Source organism: Pteronotus mesoamericanus, unplaced genomic scaffold, assembly GCF_021234165.1.
Source record: "Pteronotus mesoamericanus isolate MK-2021 breed Mesoamerican mustached bat unplaced genomic scaffold, CSHL_Meso_final contig_90, whole genome shotgun sequence".
NCBI classification, from domain to species: domain Eukaryota; kingdom Metazoa; phylum Chordata; class Mammalia; order Chiroptera; family Mormoopidae; genus Pteronotus; species Pteronotus mesoamericanus.
The window spans coordinates 24,700,895-24,723,297 of record NW_026555277.1 but is presented as its reverse complement, the minus strand read 5'-3'; the positions used below and the strand labels follow the sequence as shown (position 1 = coordinate 24,723,297).

Genomic DNA, 22,403 nt, shown 5'->3' with positions numbered 1-22,403 from the left:
GTGATGCAATGATGGTGATGGTGAGGCATTGGAGTCTGACTCTGTTGTGTGTGCCTATGATCTTTGTTTTCCATCCTCAAAATAAGGATGATAGCATCTACTATTTCAGACTACTGTGAGATAAGGCTCGTAAAAGTCCTAGCACAAACCCCACATTCAGTAGACATTTATTTTTTGCTGAGATCTGTTTTCCCCTAGGAATAGTAAAAAGTTGATAAATTTAAGTATTTTGTTAATAATACAAACATAGTCACACAAATCCTCAGTTTAATTTAGGCTTTCTTTTGGTATTAATTACTTCAGCCCATAAGATGTATTAATTTGGTTTGGGTACTGCTCATTTGATTATGAATTAAAACTGCAAGCTTTCCTTTAACTTGCCCTTTTTCCCTTGGAGAAAATGGGCAAGAGTAATGGCTGTCCAGTATAGGAGAATGCATTGGGAAATATCTTCACAAATTTGAATTGTTCTAATGGCTTGAATGCCTGGACTACTGTGTTCATACCTAGTAGAATGGACCAAATCTTTTTCATGAGGTTTGTTTTGTTCCTGTTTACCTCCCTAGACTCTTCTTTATGCTTCTTTTGTCATGGTTCTTCTTTTCACTGCTGAGTCTCCTCCCATCCTCTCCATATAGCTTAATTCACTGTAAAGAAATTTCTTTCATCCTCATTGTGTTTGGTGAGTACTTTCTTCACCTTCTTGACCTAATAAAATATGAAGAGATTCTGAGGATCTCACTTCTCAGCAGGGGTCTCCATACCTTTGTTTGCACACAATTACTGATTTTTGAGGATGCCCATCATTTTTATTCACTTATTATTTATCTATTATATATATGTTTCTCCTATTATTTAGGCAGATCATAAAACTTCTAAAAAGATGAAGCAAACACAACTTTAAAATATCTTGCTAATGGTCATGGCTTCATACTACCACTATCTAATATCTTAAGATACTGTATCCATTTAGGACCTTTTCTTGTTTTCAGAAGTGGGTGTACATACACATATCAAAAAGTCAATTTTTTTTGTGGTGGGCTTCTTGTCAGATGTAGTTTGTAGGTGAAAGGAAGTCCAGACTTAAAAAAAAGTCTTAAAGAATTTATATAAGACGATTGACGACAATTGCTAAGAAGAAAAAAAATCTCATGGATTAAGAAAATTCTCCAGAGAATGGCAGTTTTGCAACTTATTTTATACAAATTGCAAAAAAATAAAGTATAAAATAACTTATTTTATACTTTAGAATCAAAGGAAGAGATATAAGGAGGGCTACATGAAATTCATTGGTAGTAGATTGGGGAGGTGGGAGAAAGCAAAATGGGGTAATCTCTGAGACTGGATAAAAAAGTGAAGTCGGAGAGACAAATACTTATTTTACATTGGTGGATATAAGACAGTTAACATTTATAGCACATAGAGATGGTATGTAGGCAAAAAGATAATAATGAGGTTTTGTGTTCTGGTACCAAGGGTTGTGCTTTCCAGGGGTCTGGAAAAGAAGGTTACTCTGATATTTCAAAGATATGTTATTTTAGATGCACAAAGACAACAAATAATTTGAAAGTTAAACACTGACCGTTGGTAAGGGAGCTATAGGTTTAGGTTGTGACTACCCACAATGACCTGCTTTTAGTTAGGAATTTTTACATTCAGGCTATTTTGTGTGGTTACTTTGGTCTCTGGGTTAGTAAGGCCTTCCATGTGAACCTCCCTCTGAGCTGGTCAGGTTTAGTTGTGGCCCCCTTTTTTGCCTATAATTGGCAGTGTTTTTATCTCATAATATGGCTGGAGATATTCTTGTTTGGGAACAGGAAAAGGATCAGCCCTATAATTTTAGAAATGTCCACTGGGAATTATTTTTACTCATGATTCTTTTTCAGGAATAATTTAAGCTATCCATACATTCTGGGTTAGTGTTACCAAACAGAAACGGGGTTCTGCTGCTCGCTGCCCATAGACAAATTCTGGAGGCAGACGGTGGTGGAGGTGGAAAGAGGTCTTTTATTCAAAAATTGCACAATCAGGAAAAATGGCAGGCTTCTGCCTAAGAGCCGATCCCCTTGCAGGGGTCTCCAGCCCTCAGGCCATGGGCTGGTACTGGTCTCTGGCCCGTTAGGAACTCATCCGCACAGCAGGAGGTGAGTGGAGGGTGAGGGACCAAAGCTTCATTTGCATTGCCACCTGAGCTCCGTCTGCTGTCCCCGCTTCTTTCATTGAAAAATTGTCCTTCACGTAACTGATCCCTGGTGCCAAAAAGTTTGGGGACCAATGTGGGTGTACAGAACACCCAGAGAAAAAACACTGGCACCCTCTGCCAAACCAATCCAAGGCTGTATCAGAATTCCTTCTCCCATTTGAAAATACTGTCCTCTGGGAAACTGCAGGCAGCCACTGAGTTTGTCCCCCAAGCAGCTCAGCTCCTTTCCCCATTACTGTTGGGCATCAGGCTTCTTTCTGGAGTCTGCACATGTGGCCCACACCACCAGCCTGCCAAAGCTTCCAGTGCCTGCCAGATGCAAATGCTCTGGCCCACACATTCTTGCTGCGGGTCACAGAAGAAGAGGGGCGGCCCTAGACTGTTTGTGCAAGTGAAGCTGCGAGCTACCACCAGGGCGTGCAACCCTGGGCGTAGGCCAACATGTGTGACTTGGCCTTGGCATAAGCTGTCCCTGAGCGTGTGAGCAAGTATAAGAACAGGGTCTGTTTCTCCCTTCCCTCCATTTAAATCTGGCCCAAGCTACTGTCGGCTCTGGAAGGGTCCAGCTTCTCAGCCATTCCCCTCCTTTTTTGAGGCTGGACTGGCAGGTCTGCTCCTCCCCCTGCCACCATGTTAACTTCTAGGTACGTTGCCTTTGTGTCCTATGGTTTCCCCTTCAATCAGGAACCAGAAGGTGATAGGAGGGCTTTTCCCTTATCCAAACATTTTGCTGGGCTCATGCATACTCTGCCCAATGACTTCCTTCTGCTGGTCTCTGCTCAGGGGCAGGGACTCTGTCTTCAGTTGTGCTAGGCTGGCTACTGGGGGCAATGTGACACTGCTGTGCTGCCTCAGGGCTCCTCCCCTCTGCTCCTGGCAGCATGCTGGTATCGTTAGTTCAGTTTAAACTACACAATATGATTTAAAAATTTTTTTGACTGGGTTCATGTATCAGGCCATAAGTTAGTGCTGTCAACTTCTCCATGTTTTGGAACTCCCAGTCTTCCCTCAAAATACCTCTTTTACCCACCTAGGGTCCAAGTCATGGTGTCCCTGGAACCTGCTTATTAAAAATGAGCAAAACTTAATTTACTTATAAAATTTAGATAAATATAAGACCTAATATTTTCTTTCTTACCACCCAATGACCACTGTTCTAGTTTAATAGTTTAAGAAAAATTTATTAAATTCCTGTTTTGTATCATCATAAGGTTAAGTTCCTAGTGACAAAAATGAATAAGATCTGAATTTTACAATCTATAAAGCAGAAGATAGGCACACTTAATGAGATCTATCGATGTAATCTTGTAGGTACAAAACACATTAATGGGAGGTAACTTTAATTTGTGCATTTGGAAGGGCTTTCTGGAAAAGATGATGCCTGAACTAATTTTTGAAGAAAGAATAATGGTTAACCCAGTGAAGAGAGGTGAGAAAGATATTCATATAACCAAAATGTGACAGTATGAAACAGCATGTGGTATTCAGTAGCCTTCAAGTAGCCTAATGGTCCTGGCATATGAAGGAAGAGAAACCAGGCATGTAGATAGGAGCCATGACCACATGTGCCAAAGAGCTTAGACCCTATCTGCCTGGCACTGGGAAGCCAATAAATCTTCATAATGGGGAATCAGGTTTGTAATGTAGGTAAATACTTCTGGCTACAATGTGGAAGGAATATGGATGAACATACCACAAAGTCACTGTCATCAAATTAATATGGTATTGAATAGGAACCAGAACAGTAGATTGAAGTACATGGGAGAATTTAATATATGACAAGATGACATTTCAATTTGGTGAGAAAAAAATAGATTATTTAATGAAGAAAATAAAAGTAGACCACTATCTTATTTTTAAAATTTTATTTATCATTTGTACACACTTACTATATATAAACACTTATATACACATGCAAACTAAATTAAAAAATAAATTTTAGAAATTTTCACTTAAATGTGAAAAGAGCAATAAAAATCTTGCAAGAAAAGGTAGATTGCAAGTACAATCTAAGGGTTAGAACGTGCTTCTTAATGCTGAAAAGAAAAGAGAAACATGTTTGATCACTGTATATGAAAATTAATAAAATATGTAAACTAAAGATACCCTAAACAAAGCCAATAAACAGTAGCTCTGGGGAAAAATATTAAAACATATGGCATAATGAGGATAACATATATCATATACCAGAGGGGTTCTCTGAGAAGCATGTGGAGTTAGAGGTGCAAAAGATTTATTGGAAAATAACACATATAGAGGGAAAAGGGAGGCACAGAAAAGGGAGGTCTGTGTGCACAGGAGCCTAGACACAGACCTGACAAAATGTCAGCCAGCCCAAGCAGAAATTTTGGAGCAATAACTGCCTGTTGGAGGAGTCCCGCCGTGGTGGAAATGGCTAGGGCCTATTTGCTGGAGATTGCCCAGAGAAGAGAACAGCTTGCCTTCAGCTATCAATGCCTCACTCATTCACTGGCAAGCGGCTGCCCCCAAAAGAACATGACCTTGGTTCAAAACTTGATTTGGAGTGGTAAAGAAACAATACAACCTACAGATGATGTGTAGTAGAATTGTGCACCTGAAACCTGTCTAATTTTGTTAACCAGTGTCACCCCAATAAGTTCAATTAAAAAAATGTTGAAGTAGATCCTGAGTAATCATAGCTGAAGACTGTCAATGAACCAACTAACCATATGCCTCACAGCTGGAGAGTGACCCCTTTATTGAAGTAGGATCTGAGCGAGGCATCTTGATGTTTATCACAGAGCTCTTAAAAACTGAGAAGAAAAAGGCATTCAATCCAATGGAAACTGAGGAAAAACACATATATAATTTACTGAAGACCAAGTCCAAATGTCTAAGAAACGTTTGAAAGGATGCTTAGTAATCTGGAAAGTGAAAATTAAAATAACAATGGAATATAGTTTTATACCCGTAAGATAAGCAGAGATTACTATAATATCCATTAAGGTAGAATGTGAAGTGTTGTGATTCTTTTGGAAATTTATCTATTTTTTCTCTTTTTAAGTATAAATAGCAACTTTAATTGCAAGTCCCTTGATGTTTAGTATTAACATGCAGCAGGTGTTTGACCCATAATAAATACTCAATAAATGTTTGTGGAAAAAGTGAAATTTTCTAATTGACTATTCTAGATGACTGGTTAGCTTTAATTTGCTCCATGAAAATAGTTTGTTTTCTTAAACTTCTATGCTATTTTGCAACTTTCTAGCATTATCTGTTAAAATTAAAAATACATATACCTTTAGACCCAAAAATTTTACTTCTGGAAGTCTATCTGATGGAAATGAAGAAACTGGTTCATAAGTACATGTGAACAAGAATGATTATTGTATCCATGGTAACCTATATGAGTCAGTGAGGGTGAGAATTGTGGGATTCTCACAGGGGTTAATGACTGAGCATATGCTAGTAATCTAGCTACTACTACTCATTTGACATCAAAAGGAATTATTTTCTTTAAAGAAAAAACTCACTTTTTTATAGCTCCTCATTTTATAAAGCAGATAAACTTATATTGTGCTTAATAAAAGAGCTGTATACCTGAAAACTTACTGGGAACTAAAAAGGCATTACTAAAGGGATCATTCTTTACCCTTATATTTTAATTTAGGACATACATTATGATTTTATGCTTATTTAAGTATGTATTGCACTCTGCTCCTCTCAATATATTTGAGGTAGAACACAACAAAGGCATATTAATAAGATTAACAAAATAGATATGAGTCATACATTATGACCTAAGGAAAGAAGTGCATTAGAGAAAGAAATATGACTGTATATTTTCTTCCAATGGGTCCTATGATACCAAAAAGCATTAATAAACTTCATGTCTTGGCAAAATTGGAGGAAAAACTGCTGCACATGCAGATGAATTACATTTAGGGTATGAACCTGAGATGAGGGAGAAGAGAATAAACTTACCTCATATTAACTCCTGCATGTAAATGTCACACATAGGGAAGTTGATTTGAAGAGGTTTCTATTATAACTTCATACCTGGAAGAGATCCAAGTTGCCAAATAAAACAGAGAAAGAAGAGAAACAAGTTTTCTTGGGGGTCTCATTGTGCCATTCCAGGGGTACTTTTCATAAATGCCTCTGTGGTTTACACATCCATGGGGAACATAACCTTGACATGAGCTCCAACTACAGGATCCATGTTAAAGGAAGTTAATACGCAGAAAATAAATAAACACAAACTGTCTATTTTAAAAAGACATTTGCCCTTCACATACAGACTGTTCCCAGATGAATGGCCTGGGGCTGCAGATAGTGTGTCTTAGCCTCAGGGTCTCTATTTGGGGTGTGTTAATGGATCCCGGCATTTTGCTTTCTTGTAGGTAGTAGAGTTTCCCAACGCCTTAAAGAAGCAGCAGCCTTCAAAAACTGAAGAATATTGCCTGTGACTGGAACTTTCTTGTATTTATCACTTTTCAGTATTTTTAAGATTGATTAAACTGGATAATCTAGATTTAAGCCATTTATAACTTTTCATTTTTGTAGGGCTGTTACCATGGAGTGAAGTTTACCTGAACGTTGAAGTAGAATTAGCTAATTTTTATGTTAGTTACTGAAATTTCCTATTTAAAGGACAAAAGAATACTTTTCAAGGAAAAAAAACCCCTTGAATTTAAAGAGGGTATATTAAATTTTGGCTTATCTTTTATTCACTTTGTATATATTTACTCTATTCTAGTATTTATACTACAAATTACCTTGCAAATTCTTTTTTCTGGAACTACAAACTGAAATGATTACAATATGTACTGGGGAGTGTTACACCTGAAAATAAAGATACATGTGACTCAATTGAAAATGTCATACTAATGTTCATTGCATCTTTGAACCTATCAGGAAAATTGGCTCTAAATATCAAACTGTTCTTTCTTCACCTATGTGGATGAGAGGATAAATGTATTTCCTCACAGACTGAGAAATCAACCTCATACTCCCACTGTGGTGACTTAGAGGTAATGCTGATGTTAAGGGGAGAGATCATTGTGCTTAATGTGAATGGTCTCAGTTCTGAAGGAGTGTTTTTCCAGAAAGCTGAAGTTTTCAGGACCGTCACTGGGTTTGCACTCTATGACAGCTAGCCTTGTGTAGCAGGAAGAGAGAAAGCTTTTGCATCTCTGACTGGGACTCAAATCCTGGTTCCATCACTTCCTGTGGGCTCTGACTTTGAGCAAGCTAATTGACCTTTTTGATATTTAATTTCACTTTTTGTGAAGTGGAGATCAGAATATTTTACAGAGGATTATCTGGTACATAGAAAGTTGTTATCAGAATAACAGTTCTCTGCCACAACTGTAATTTCCTGGTTGTGTATGGGAAGTCTTAATATTCTCATTGGATTTTTCTTAAGCCCAGGGTTCTGGAATGACTTCACTGGACTGAAAGGACTACATTGACATAGCTGGTCTTTGATCTTAGGGTAGCTGTTTTCAGGTTAGCTAGACCTAGCCAGGTTCCTATTAGATGTCTTTTAGCCTAATTCTAGATTTCAAATTATTCCAATGTACAGCTATACTCATCTTAACTTTGTAATTGATTGTTTTGGGTCTGTTCTGATTTCTGTCCTAAGAGGGAATTCTAAGATCCTTGAAGATGTGAAGTCCTAATGTGTGGGCAGTGACAGAGCCATTTTTCATTAGAAATGGTTGTTTCACTCAGTCAGAGGATGGGAAACCTGGAGTCTGTCTGCAAATATTTAGCACTACTCTGGGCCAGGCATGGTTCTGGGAGCTGCGGGTATAGGAACTAACAAAATAGACAAGGTTTTTATGCACATGGAGATTACATTCTACATTTTAGTGGGGCAGAAATAGGAGGTTAGTATGACAGAATGAATAAGTAAACAATCCCGTGAACAGGATAGTTTATTCACAGTGATAAAATCCTATGAGAAAACAAAACAGAACAGTATGAATACCATGGTATGTGTGTGAGGTTGAAGGGGCAATTTGAGATTTGTGGTCAGAGGAGACCTCTCTGAGGTGGTGACATTTGAATTACTAATTCATTACTTTTATTCACATCCCTTCTCCCCTCCCCTACTCCCCTCCACTTTCAATTTGCCAACCAAGAGATGGCAGCATGTTACTTGGTGAAAGGTTAGGAGGCAGGAATTGTGGGTAATAGTAATTTGGAAAGAGGGGTTGTTAATAGAGGGGTAGGAATGTGCCCATGTCTAAATCCGGCTAACCTTTCTCTCAATCTTGGGAGTGGGGCCACAGAGTAAAATTTATGCCCAAGGAGCAGCAGTTTCAATGGAGGGTGTTTTTTTTAAGCTGCAAATATGAGTATCAGAAGAAGTTTCCTGAGTTTATGCTAGAAGGCAACAGTATGAAAGACTTGATAGATCAGGGTCCAACTATCTTCTCAAAGCGAAATGAATTAAACAACAGCCTTTATGAACAGACACTCAGAGTGGGGGGTGTGTGTGTGTGTGTGTGTGTGTGTGTGTGTGTGTCCTCCCATGAGGGCGAGAGAGAAGGCTTCTAAGGGAGGAAAGAGAAAAGAGAGGAGTCCAAATGGATATCATCTAGCTGGAACAGAACTGAGAGCCCAGTAATAAAACCACATGTATATGGGCAAATAATTTTGGACAAAGGAGCCAGAACATATAATGGAGAAAAGAAAGCCTCTTCAATAAATGGTTCTGGGAAATTTGGAAAGCCACATGCAAAAGTATGAAACTAGACTACAGTTTGTTCCTATATACAAAAATTAACTCAAGGTGGATCAAAGACCTAATATTAGATCTGAAACAATAAGTTACATAGAAGAAAACATAGGTACTAAATTTATGGACCTTGGCCTTAGAGATCATTTTATGAATTTGATCCCAAAGGCAAGAGAAGTGAAGGCAAAAATAAACAAACGGGGCTATATCAAACTGAAAAACTTCTGCACAGTAAAAGAAAAAGGCAACCAAAGGCAACCAACTGAATGGGAGAAGATATTTGCAAACAACAGCTCCAACAAGAGGTTAATATCCCAAATATATAAAGAATGCATACAGCTCAACACCAAACAAACAATCCAATTAAAAAATGGGCAGAGAACCTGAACAGACACTTCCCCTAAGAAGACATACAAATGGACAACCTATATATGAAAAGATGCTCAACTTCACTAGCTATTAGGGAAATGCAAATCAAAACTATAATGAGATACCCCTTTATACCTGTTAGAATGGTTACTATCAACAAGTAAAGTAATAAAAAGTGTTGGAGAGGTTGAGGAGAAAATGTAACCCTCATTTTACTGCTGGTGGAAAGGGAAGCTGGTGCAGCCACTATGGAAAACAGTATGGAGGTTCCTCAAAAAATTAAGAATTACCATATGACCAAGCAATCCTTCTTCTGGTATCTGCCTGAAAAATTTGAAAACATTTATTTGCAAAGATAGATGCATCCCTATGTTCATTACAGCATTATTCATGGTTGCCAAGACATGGAAACAACCAATGTGTCCTTTGTAGACGATTGGATAAAGAAGCTGTGGTACCTGTTGTATGCAATGGAATACTACTCAGCCATGAGAAAAGGTGAAATACTGCCATTTGTGACAACGTGGGTGGACCTTGAGAATATTATGCTAAACGAAGTAAGTCAGCAAAAACTAAGAACCCTATGATTTCACTTATATGTGGGTTGTAAAACTGAAACTCAGACATAGACAACAGTGTAGTGGTTGCTAGGGGGAAGGGGGTGGAGGGGTAGTAAAGGGTAAAGGGGGCCAATATATGATGATGGAAGATGATTTGACTTTGGATACTGGGCACACAATGGAATATACAGATTATGTGTCATAGAAATGTACCCTTGAAACCTGTGTAATCTTATTAACCAGTGTCACCCCAATAAATTTAATTTAAAAAGATCACTGACTTTAAATGTTAGTAAAATGATAGTAATTTTAATACTTTAAAAACAAATTATTATCAGAAAGCTCTACAAACCTTTAGAATGGGAAATCCTTTAAATCATGCTATTATCATAGAAGAGGATAATGAGTGAGATAGCTGCAGTTTTGTATTCCTCAGATAACCAAGTAATGGAATTTTGATTAGGGTAACAAAGAGATATGAAGCACTGAAATGAACTGTAGAAACCAGAAGTAAACCATAGAAATAGTTGAATCAAAGAATAAATGATAACCTAAGTTATGTTATGTGAAGATAGCAGCTGAAAACATTTCCTATAGAAGACAGATGAGAATTCCCTGAACTGATGGAGATGAAGGGCATGTGTGGTTGTTTTAAGTTTGCATGCCTTTTCAATTCCTTCCTCTAGTCTATGGGTTATAAAGGCGGATGGCTGAAAAGGGAACTTTTAACTGAGTTTCCCCTCCAGTCTTTTACCTATCGGAAAGAAAAAAGCATTTGCCAAATGGATGTAGTTCTCAGAATCTCACTAGAGGGTGGTGTTGGTTTTTAAAACCAGAGGTTGCTAATCTACAGTGCATCCATTACTGCATTTGTACAGTACTTTTTTATTTGCATTTTTTATTGTTTTGTAAAGGGTAAACTTAAGCTTCCCCAGTCTTCTCTAAAAGATGATAAATGTCAAGTCTGAAAACTGCCAAGGGCCTCATCCAGTTCTGGCTGGTTGTAGCCCCAGAGGAGCCAGATAGAATAGTGAGATTACTGGAGGAGCTGGGTGGCAGATTCTAATTTCAGTTCCTGCACTAACTAGTAGACAAGAAACTAAGCCTCCCTAGGCCTTTATCTTACCTGCAAAATAAAAAGGCTGACCAAGATGATCCTTAAATCTCCTTGCAACTCTAAAATTCTGAGATTCTAACAAATTCTGGGTCTAAAAGGCTGAAGAACTCATATTTTTAGCCAGACAGTGGAACAAGTAACGTCTCAAAGTATTATATTATTAATAATTAAACTATAATTTAATATTATAAGTCAGTTTTAATATAGATTCTAATAATAAAAAGCCTTTAAATTAAAATGTCAAGTCTTCTGTTCTACCAGGGAAATCTCAGAGTCATCATTTGCATTTACCTGAGCATGCTGTGGTTAATTTCAGTTACTTAATGCATCATCCAAAGATCTCTTTCCTTTTGGTTGCTAGCTTGCTGGAAATGATCAAAGTATGTTTACACAGGATCACCTAGAGAAAGGAGGTCGAACCATGATCAAATAGGGATGTTTTAGGATGGAGACTAAATCCCCCACCTCTCCTTGTATTTATCCAACATTCATCATAATTGTGCTTTGTTAAAAGTCACTCTCCATAGGGATTGAGTTAGTTCAGGTTCCTATTATCCTTCCCTCTTTTATCTGATTCCCTTTACTTGCCGTATTCGTTTGCATTGCAGAATGAGCTGAAAATCTCTTCTTAAACCTTAAGCAAATTATCTAGCTTCAGGGCCCCAGTAACCCTGGACTTCTAAGGGTTGGCATGAGAGCCTGCAATGAATCCCTGATGGTGCGAAGCTACGCTCGGTCATTACAAACGTTTTGACATTAATACTCAACGCTCCCTTTCCTTCAAATTACTTTGCTTTGCATGAAAGGGTTTCCTCCCCAGGCCCCCTTCCTTTTCTATCCCGCAGTTTTGTTGCATTTTCAGGCTCATTTCGAGTATCTAAACTTCCTAAATACCCACGGAGCGCCGACGGGTGCGCAAACTCGCGCGCGTGCTCGCACGGCCGCTGGAGTACACGAGCCCCGCTGTTTCGGCTCCCGGTCACAGAACACATTCCATTCTTCGCGCTCGGGCACACCCCTCCGCAGTGGGGATTGGTCGGGCCGACCTCTCTCGGCGAGGCGAGAACCCTAAGAGGCTCAGACGCCTGCCAATCCCCGCGGCTGTCAAAACAAGTCTTCCCTCCCTGTCACAACAGAGCGCGCTGGAGGCCACCGCACTTCCTGAGGTCGCGGCGTCGCTGTCCGCGGGCAGGTGGCGGGTGCGCGGGGCCGCGGTCGCCCGGCTCCGGCCCCTCTCAGGCCGCGCGCGTCTCGGCTTCGGAGGCCGCCCAGCCAGACGCCTAGTCCCTTTTGTCTGGCGCAGAACGGCCGTTTGCATCCCATTTCGGACACCTCCCTCTCCTTTTCGCCTCTCCTTCTCCCTCCGCTTCACTCTTCTCCCCACACCCGCCGCCGTCCCCCAGCGGACCGCCGGCCTCCTGGACTGAAGCCTGCGGACGTCTCTACCCGAGCGATGCCTCCTCTCCAGAAAGTTGCAGCCACCGCCGCCGGCGGGCGGTGAAACCAAGTCTGGCGGGGCCGCCTCTCGGTGCCTGAGTGTAACCGTGCCCGGCGGCTGGACTCCGCGGCTGGGCGTGCAGTCTCCTCCCCGAGAGCCCGAAACGCACCCCGCCATGGCCGAGGGCGCGGCTGGCAGGGAGGGTCCCGCGATGCTCGACGCAGCCGGAGGCGAAGACGACCCCCGAGTGGGCCTGGACGGAGCCTCCGGGGACGGCGTGGCGGCGGCGCCTGGGGGCCGGTCCAGGGACCGTCGCAGCGGGGTCGTATTGCCGGTCGCTGCAGGGGCCCCGGCGGACAGCGAGGCTAGTCTCCTGGAGGCGGCGCGGGCGACCCCCCGGCGCAGCAGCATCATCAAGGTAAGTGGAGCCACGGCGCCCGGGAGCAGGGGTGTGTATGGTGCGTGGGTTGGGGACCCCCGCAGGATGTGCGCTGTCCGGAGGCATCGCAGGCTCAGCATTGTTTTCTCCTACGTCGTTCATTACCAAACCTTCCTTCCTCGTCCGGAGGTTCCCACACTCAGCTCTTGGCCGTGAGAAGCAGAAGTGACTTTTTTTTTTTCCCCTTCTTTTCCCTGACAGCGGAGGCAAAGTTCCGCTGCGCGTCTTTGCGTTTTGATGGATGCTTTTCCTCATTTTCTCCGAAAGCTGCACCGAACTGTTGACGGAAGAAGAAGGGGAGGACTCAATATGATTGTAGACCCGCGCGATGGTAGTGCACTGCTCTTCAGCGAAAGATTAACTTTCCCCCCCACAGTAAAGGAAATGCACAGTTTATCCTCAAGTGAAAATAAAAACCTTCTAGATTCAGACAGTCCCGAAATCCCAAGAAGCATGAAGTTTCCAGGTAGGCAGGCAGATTTTTCAGTGGATCTTTCGGCAAAGTACAGATAGATGGAGGACCCCAGAGTTTCTGCGCTTCAGAAAGCGCGACCGGAAAACGATCGATCCCTTAAGCATCACCCCGGTTCCTGGTGGTTTCCACCACAACTAGGGAAAATGCTTCCTGACCAGTCAACTACCAGACTGGGTTTCTCTTCATTCATTTGGCAAGATTTTTGTAAGCCTTGCCTCTCCCTTATCTCATTCTGTCTTTCTTCCACCTGGGGCTTGTTTCCTGTTTGAGATTTCATCTTTTGGATGCGTGGCATTTGGGTAAGGTCTCCTGGAAGTCAGAGCTCTCCCACAGGCTTTGGAAAAGGGCCTCTTGGCATAACGTGGGAGTAATCATGTGCATATGAGAATAAAATTGATTTTGGTATGGAATTTATATATATTCATATATATGAATATTTATATTTATATATACTGATGTATATATATATACACACATATACATATAGTCAAAGATGTTAGTGAAAGATGGACTTGGAACTTACTCTTCAATATACATGGTGTGCTAATACATTTAAAACCCTCATTCAGGTTTAAACTGTGTAACCACCACCTAATGCTTGTCTCTTTCTAAAGCTCTAAATTAAAGCCCTCAGTGTCATTGTGGGTAGACTGCACCCACAGTATACATTCACCTAGCTTCAAGTATGGTCTAGGATTTTCCCTACACTGACACATGAAAGTTTAAGACCAACAGGGTTATTTCTATAATAAAAGAAGAGTGGGTGGTAGCTGCAAATGACTTGTAGTAGTTTCTCTTATTTTGTGACTTTTAGATTGTGGAAGTGGAATGTTCTTTTCTGAGTGTAAGTTTGGATAAAAAGGGAATAATCACTTTTTTCCTTTTAATTCACAGATAAGAAAGCATATTGTTTTGAAGCTTAAAATACATCACAGTTATGAAGCATACATTTTGTTCTTGTTCAATATTATTTATGGAGGTCTAATTGACATACAACATTATATTAGTCTCAGGTGTACAATGTAATGTGACATTTGTATGTACTGTGAAATGATCACCATGGTAAGTCTAGTTAACATTTGTCACCATACATAGCTACAAAATTTTCTTTTTTTTGTGAGGGGAACTTTTAAGGTTTACACTCTTAATTAATTTTCAAACATGAAATATAATATTACTAACTATAGTCACCATGTTGTATATTAGATCCTCATGACTTATTTATTTTGTAACTTGAAGTTTGTGCCTTTTGACTTCCTTCACCCATTTTGCCCAACTCCCTACCCCACTAGCAATTACCAGTGTGTCTCATTCTTTTCTTTTAGATTCCACATGTAAATGAAATCATACAGTATTTGAGGAAATACACAGTTTGGATTTTAAGATATTAATACTAAATGTCATCATGTGTGTAAAAAACAAGTATCACAAGATACTTTAAAATATACCATCATAAAAGCAGTGGGCTCTATAGTGTTGTAACAAATAAAAGGAATGGAGTGTAAGAAATATACAAATTTATGCAATCTAATTTGCAGTGTCTAAATTATACCATGTGCTGACTTATATTCTTAAAAGGGTCTTTGCTGGGTAATGGTGCCCCCTTTATTTTTAAGTTTCTTTTTCTGGACATGAATAGAAGGAGACAACAATTTGATCTTTTCCCTATTTAATGTAAAATAAGAATTTACTGAATAGTCTTTAAAATTAAAGATACTAGAAAATGAAGTGAATTATTATTATTTAAAGTTAGGCTTTATTAAAAAAATAATAAAAAATCAAATGTTGCAAAAGAGTATGAAAAATTCTTAGCCACTCCACACTTCTACTTACATAGTCCACCCCCATAGCTGTATCCTTCCAGAAATATTCCATGCATATATATAAGTATATGTATCTATACATATCTGTGGTAAGTCATTGAAGCCTCATTTATATAATAAAGTATGGTTAGAGTTTTACAGGCCTCATATCTTCAGATTTGTCCCAAACATTTTTGATGCCTAGAAGGTTGTCCAAGGTCACTGAGACTGCTCAGTTAATATTCAAGTATAACCTGCTGGGTCATAGGTGGTGGTACCTTGGAGTCTGTCTCCAGAGGCCTTCATTCCTTTCCAGTGGGGAAAGAGTCAGGTGATGGGTTCTGTTTCACTCCCTTTTTGATATCAGGGACCTTTTTGTTGACATCTTGAATCTGCTGCCCCACGGATTGTTTACTTTAGCATACTAAAAATGAAAGTTTCTTAAAAAGGTCTAGATCACATAAAAATATATATAGCACATGTTCTGTATTGACAGAAACTGCAATCATCATAGTTTTGCCGAGAGTTCTTTTAATTTAGCATTGAAGCATAAACAGAAAGAAAGATTTTTGAGCATTTTATGTTAATCATACTATTAAATATTGTTCCAAATAGCCTTAGTGCAGTAATAATTAGTATTCACGATAATCTCTGAACCACTGAAAGACTGTAAATCATCAGATATTAAATTCTTTTCAGCCCAATTAAGGCATTGTTTTATTCTAATTATTTGAATGCAAATTCTCTATTAACTTGAATATTAGATGAATCAGAATAGTGCATTTCTTTCTAATGCCAGAAAGCAGACTGTCTTGTATATTAATTAAGAGGAATGTTTTTAGGCAAATTTGCCCTCCCTAATTTATGAAAACATGTGTTTAGTTGAAAAAACAATTTCCTTCTTAGCTGATGAAAACAATGACAACATTTATCATTACACGTTTTCAGAGAGCCTTCTTTCTACTATAATTGTGTTTCTTCACTTATATGACCAGTCTTAAATTAAAAAAAATTAACATGAGAATGAAATGAGGTTCTCTTTAATTTGTTCATTTTCCCTGTGTTGTCCTATGTGATTATTTTTGACAGCATTGACATTGATAAATGTTGCGTTTTTTGGTAAGTGCATTGCTGTATACCACCCTATTGCAACAGACTCCATCTTAATTACTACTTGATTACTTGTGGTTTAAAATGACAAGTTAGTTACATGCAAAATTGATAATATCTAACAATTATGTACTATTCTGCATTTGAATATATTTCTACTTAAGTTAGACCATTTGTCTATCTGGTACTTGATATCAAACTTGTATGTTTAAAATATTTAACATTTTAGATTAGAGTTTATAGCTCTATAACTCTTTAACGTTCTGGAAATAGAAAGTAATGTAGCTTATTCTGTATATTAGACGGTGAGAAATGAGATACATGCATGTGTTTCAAAAAATAGGTTGATTTTTCTTCTATTATATGTAACATACTGAAGGGTTGCACTTTTTTTTCATTTCCCTTTGATTCTATGAAAGTATGAACCCTCTAGAAGAAATTTTCATTTGTATGTCATGGACATAGGTGTGTGGGATGAGAGTTTGGGAGCTGGGAATGGGGAGTGTTCAAACCAGAACTAAAGCAGCTAAACTAATGGCCTCAGTGCTGTTCCTGCCTCATTTTATAACACGGCCAGTCTCGTTTTGTCATTGTGAGGCTGGTATAGTGGGTTTCTGAGCTGCATATGTGACACGGGTGCCTGTTGACTCATGTCAAAATTATAGGTCTCCTCAGAGGGGCAAGGGGAATTTTATTCATACTTATTTAGTGATGCCTACTATGAGTAAAGTATTACTCTAGGAGCTTTCATACACAATATCACTTTATCCTCACAGCAAATCGTCTAACATAGAGAAGGGAGGTACAGAGAACTACTGATACAACGTAGACTTAGGATTCATACACACTACTGCTTAACCTGAGAACTTGAGGTCTTAGGTGGATTCTCCACAATCCATGAACACTTTCTAGGTTATAAACAACATGAACAAGTCAGGGAGTAGTGGAAGAGTTGAATCTTGGGTCCCAAAGCTTGTTGCGTAAATTATCCTTTTTCTGCCCCCCCCGCCCCTTCTCCCCAAATGAGAACGTAGGGGATGACTCCAGAAAGGGATTGCAAACTTTCCTGCCTTTGGTCATTTTGTTAGGGCTGCACTGTATTTTAAAAGCAGGTCAGTTTGGCAGGTGTTCTACTAATTAGCAATATATGGAGTGCGCACCTGTTTTATACCAGGCCCATTCTCCCCTGTTCCTGCAGACAGTTGAGTTTGGCAAGGGCTATATTCTCTTTTTTGGACTGATAATACAGGGGAACAAATACCTGGGGTATAAGAATATGTATTATTCACTGCAGTGATGAAGTAGGAAATTTAAATTGGAGCTCTGAAAGCATTTTTTAATAGAGACAGTTATGAATGCAAATGTGACTGAAAAATGATGTAAAAATTTTAGAGATACTATAAGTTAAATAGGCTTCTATAGATTGGCCTAGGAATTAATCAGCATTTATAGGCTTTTTAAAAAAACTTATAAAATATGTATTAAAAGTTCCAAATCATCAACTTATGGGTGAATTTTGGGGAGACAACCTGATTGTACAGTGGGGCTGGCTAGCCTTTACTCTAAGGGGTGCCAAGGGCTACAATTGGTGGGTGTTCCTCCTGTGGTATGATTCAGCTGTATAAATAGCATTGAACTTCTTGGAGTGGATTTGTTTTATAATTCCTGTAACTTCAGTCAGAGTATTTTACTTTCTCTGAAATTGTCATAGAAACATGGTTACACTTCACCTTAGAAATGGTCACTTCTCATTGTGGTGACTTGCTGATGTGATTTCTTTTTTCTTTCTTCTTTCCTTCCTTTATTCCTTCCTCCCTCCCTCCTTTTCGCCTTCCCTCCCTCCCTCCTTCCCTCCCTCCCTCCCTTCCCTCCTCCCTGAAAGGTAGAGGAAGGGGGGTGGGCAGAGAGAGAGAGATCAATTTGTTGTTCCACTTGTTTATATATTCATTGGTTGATCCTTGTATGTGCCCTGACTAGGAATTGAACACACAACCTTGGCATGTGCGAAGATGCTCTAACCAACTGAGCCACCTTACCAAGGCCAGGTGGCTCTGGCTACCTTACCAAGGCCAGGTGGCTTTGGCCACCTTAAGAGAATTAGGAATGAAATTTAGGTAAATAGCCTTGTAATATTTTGATGAAAGATTTTAGAAGTGAGTGTTGGTTAGTTTTTGCTACTACTATGAGACTTTACACTATTTGTTTCCTTGGAAAGTATACTAAGGATCGAAAAGTGTAAGTTAATTACTTAGCCTTTGAGGGGTTAAACAAATGTATATTGCAATGAAGACTGAATAGTTGTTTTTCTAGCTTTTCACTTTTTACTGAAGAGAGAACAGGTAATGGAATTTTGTATAGTAAAATGCCAGTTGAACACATATTGCCAGATAGCACCTCAGGCACAGTGGGTGTTATGAAAAGACATCAGGGAACAGCTGATTTTACCTTTGGCGCTACTGAACAAAGAATCCATTAATTTTTCTAGGTGATTCTGGGGCAACTGATTAGGCGGTAAGTCTCAGAATAACTCAAAGAAAGACTTGCAGCAGTCTTCCCTGCTTCCTGAATGATTTTGAGTTTTAATGACTGTGAACATTAAACATAATTCCATTTTCAGGAGCGATGTCCAAACAGAGACATGTATAAAATTGTATGTTAAAAAAATCATCCAGCCGAAAGTGACAAAACAGAAGTGAAAGCTAGGAGTAAAGTTACTTTTTGAGTTTTCCATTGGGATCTCAGTACATATCAGTAAATGAACCATCAGTTATTAGATGGGGACAGAGAATAATTTTATTGCATGTACACAATCCATATCTAAAGTAATAAATTAGTAAACGTTATGATAGTAAAATCTGTCAGTTTTACAAAAGCTCATATTTTGATGTGTTTTAGTAATGTAAAAAAGGTTTATTTGTAGTTATACTTGTTATTTATATTAATTATCTCTGTATCCCAGTTCCTGTAATAGGATATGATAAACAGAATTTATTGTGATTAACGAATGTTCTAAAGAGATGAGAAAGTTAGGATCAAATGATCAAGTTCTATAACAACAACATTCTATCTTAAGTTTTGAACAATGTATTCTGTATTTCAGCTAACACTTGATGGCAACAAAATCACAATGTAACAAAGTATTGGAATAGTCCCTTGTATTTAAATGAGATTCGATTTGTGGTTTTACGGGTAACATTTAATGTCGGATGTGTTTAAGAGCGATATAATCTAGTTTATTTTCAACAGTACCAGTTTAACTCATCTCACTAATAATTAATCTAGTGTTATTTTGAGAAAAGTAGGATTGTACATGGTGAGTGGAAACGAATCATTGTTTATATTATCAGTATCACCCCACGAAGAAGAAAGGTAAATTAATTTTGAAAATAATACACTCCATCCAAAACAAAACAACGTAACAACTAACCTATCAATAAGCGTTTACAAATATTTCTTAATTTGTATTTGTAAATTATGAAAGTATGTCGCTATTACAGGAAAAAAATAACCATACAACTCCATATTCAAAAGTTTAAAATACCTTTGAAAGAAATATCTGTTTTGTTAATTCTTTCATGTTGACCTGTTCAAGGGCCTTTAAAAAGATGTTAAATCTATAGTAGATTAAGCACAAGGCAATATGTAAAGTAGGCAAACTTGTATTGTTGTGTGATAAATATTAATGGTTAGAAATGATGGTAAGATTGTATTCAGAACACCTTCCCTGTGAGGTGTTGGGGGAGATAAATACACAAGAAAGACAAAAAGAGACAAAAGAACAGTTTACTTGGACCAAAGCTCACATGGCAGAACTCTAGAAAGCTGGATCTGACCACTTACTGGTGCTTCTCCCTCAGGCCCAAATGATTTCAAACCAAAGCAGGCCAAACAGCCCGTGAAGCTTAAAGTTCACAGTGCACTTCCCAGGGCTGACAGCTGAAGATGAGGGGTGGGCCCACTCAGGAGCACATCCCCTCGGGCCAGAGAGCAACGTGTCAGCAGGGGGAGAATGTTCCCCCTGCACACAGCTCAGGCTTGGTTAGGGCCTGGCTCAGGAAAAAGGCACCTGTCCCTGAAGAGTCAGTGCAAACTGCCCTGCTGTGCTTCCCTCCATGTCTGCCCAGCTGCTGGGTTGAGGAGAGAGAGAGGAGACCAAGAGAAGTGCTCTCTGCCTTTATCTTCTCTGAAAGCTTCACCTCCATAAAACATAGCCCATCAAGATCCTTGACCTTGCAGTTTATTATTCATTTATCGTGACTAATTTTTAGAGGAGAGAATAGGCATGGGGATGAGGAACAGTCTTTGCTGTCTCTAGTTGCTGACATACAAGATGCAAAGATACCTTCAGCATTTGGTAAGCTCCCATTTTGAAATATTTTGAAATTATTGATTCTGTGTTATAATCAAATATTATATATTTAGAGTGATATTAATAATTAAATAGCTCTCCTTTTTTATGTTTCATCTAGTAGACAAAACACACAGTAACACCTTGAAGAGATTTTTCTATTGAGAAATTTTCTTTATAATAGTAGCAAGTGCTTATATAATTTGTAGTATGAATCTGACATTATTCTAAGCATTTTATGTGCATTAACTCAGTCAGTACTTACAATAATCATGTGTGGTGAGTATCTTTATTATTTACTCATTTTTACAGACGGACAGATAAGTGACCTGCGCAAGGTCACATAGGTAGTAAATGTCAGAGCTGGTAAATAGACCCAAGTTGTCTAGCTCCAGAGGTTGTTTTTAATCTTTATGCTATATATCCTCTTAAGTAATATTAATTAAAACTTAGTTATTGTACATGAAATAGCAGGCATTTTATGATTCTCTTAAAAACTAAGTTTAGCTGACAAAAAAATTCTAAAACCAGTTTTGAAAAAATCTCTTATTTGAAAACATTTTTTTCTTAGTTTTATAACCTTTCATGTAAAATATCCATGACTTTACATTAATATTGTTTCCCACTTTCCCTTGAGAGGAGTGGAACTCCCGTTAGTATAGTTTTACTCTTTGAATAGGAAGAGCAACTTTACCATGAAGCAAGAATTTATGATCCAACTTTGGTATAATTTATACAAGCTAAGGATGGACAGTCACTTAATCACTAAACCCTAATGTGATTTATTTTATAGTTTGATAGTTTTGTCCTCCAGCATCAATAAATCAATAAGGAGTATGTTAGTTTCTAATCCAAGGAAGCTGCAATTTTGTTAAGTGGTAGTGGATATGATGCTATACAATTGAGATTTCCTCCCAATTACATTTGAGGTAGGTATAGTTACTCATACATAGCTGGAATATGGCAAATACTTGTGGAATCCCATTAAACTGAGTCTGTTTAATCATTTAATTCATTGTTTCTTGGTAGAAATTTTAAAGTCAATATGTGGGAAATTCAAATTATGTTAGGAAATTACTGTGCTTGTGGCTGCTTTATTATGTCGAAGGTAATGAGTCCGTTCTGCTCTGCAGAGATACAGCGTGGTGGCCAAATGGTGCCCAGGGGCTTGTTCTTATCACCTAGAGACTGGCCAGGTGTTTAAAGCACAGGCAGCTCTCTTGTTGAAACACTTGTAAGTCAGCTTCAGTCTCTACCTGTGGTTAAATTATTGAAAGGTTATAAAACTTTGGCTTTTTCTCTCCCCTCATCCTTCTTTTTTTCTATTGCAGTATCTGCACAGTAAGATATTTAGTCATATTTTCTTAAAGTAGATTTTTCTTAAAAAAATAACAAGGCTTTTCTCAAACATATGAAACTTAAAGAAATATTTTCCCTAATATTTTCTCATGCTCAGTTATTATGGGATCAAGCTGGGTTTGTGATAAATGCAGTAGTGTGTGCATGTGTGTGTATGTGCGCGCTTATGCTAGACATATTGGAGGTCAGAATCGGTAACGGAGGTGACCTTTTGATCCCCTGTTTTCTGTCCTACAGCTAGGGTGATGGTCTTTACCCAAAGACTTGTTCATCATAAAAGTAACTGCGTGGGCTGTAAGAAATCATACTCAGAAGTGTTTGTGGTTCGGCTTGACCACAAGTTGAGATTTCTGGAGTTTGGGGAGAAGAGAAAGCGTCAAGGCGTGCTAGAGGGGAATGGAGTCAGATGGGGCTTTATTAATAAATGGACATGGTAAATGGTTCAACAAATGTTTCTTTACCTGGATCATTCTG

General features: G+C 38.8%; 1 protein-coding gene across 2 annotated transcripts in view; it reads left to right on the top strand.

Annotated features, from left to right (window-relative positions):
- The first annotated feature begins 12,406 nt into the window (after positions 1–12,406).
- PLCL1 (phospholipase C like 1 (inactive)) overlaps positions 12,407–22,403 on the top strand; it is a 307,752-nt gene continuing 297,755 nt past the window's right edge. Inside the window, exon 1 of one of the 2 annotated variants that reach the window (XM_054585881.1) lies at positions 12,407–12,814. In XM_054585881.1, coding sequence (XP_054441856.1) covers positions 12,572–12,814 — 243 coding nt within the window. In that variant the 5' untranslated portion in view covers positions 12,407–12,571. The remainder of the gene's footprint in view (positions 12,815–22,403) is intronic. The other variant, XM_054585880.1, reaches the window with a different exon arrangement.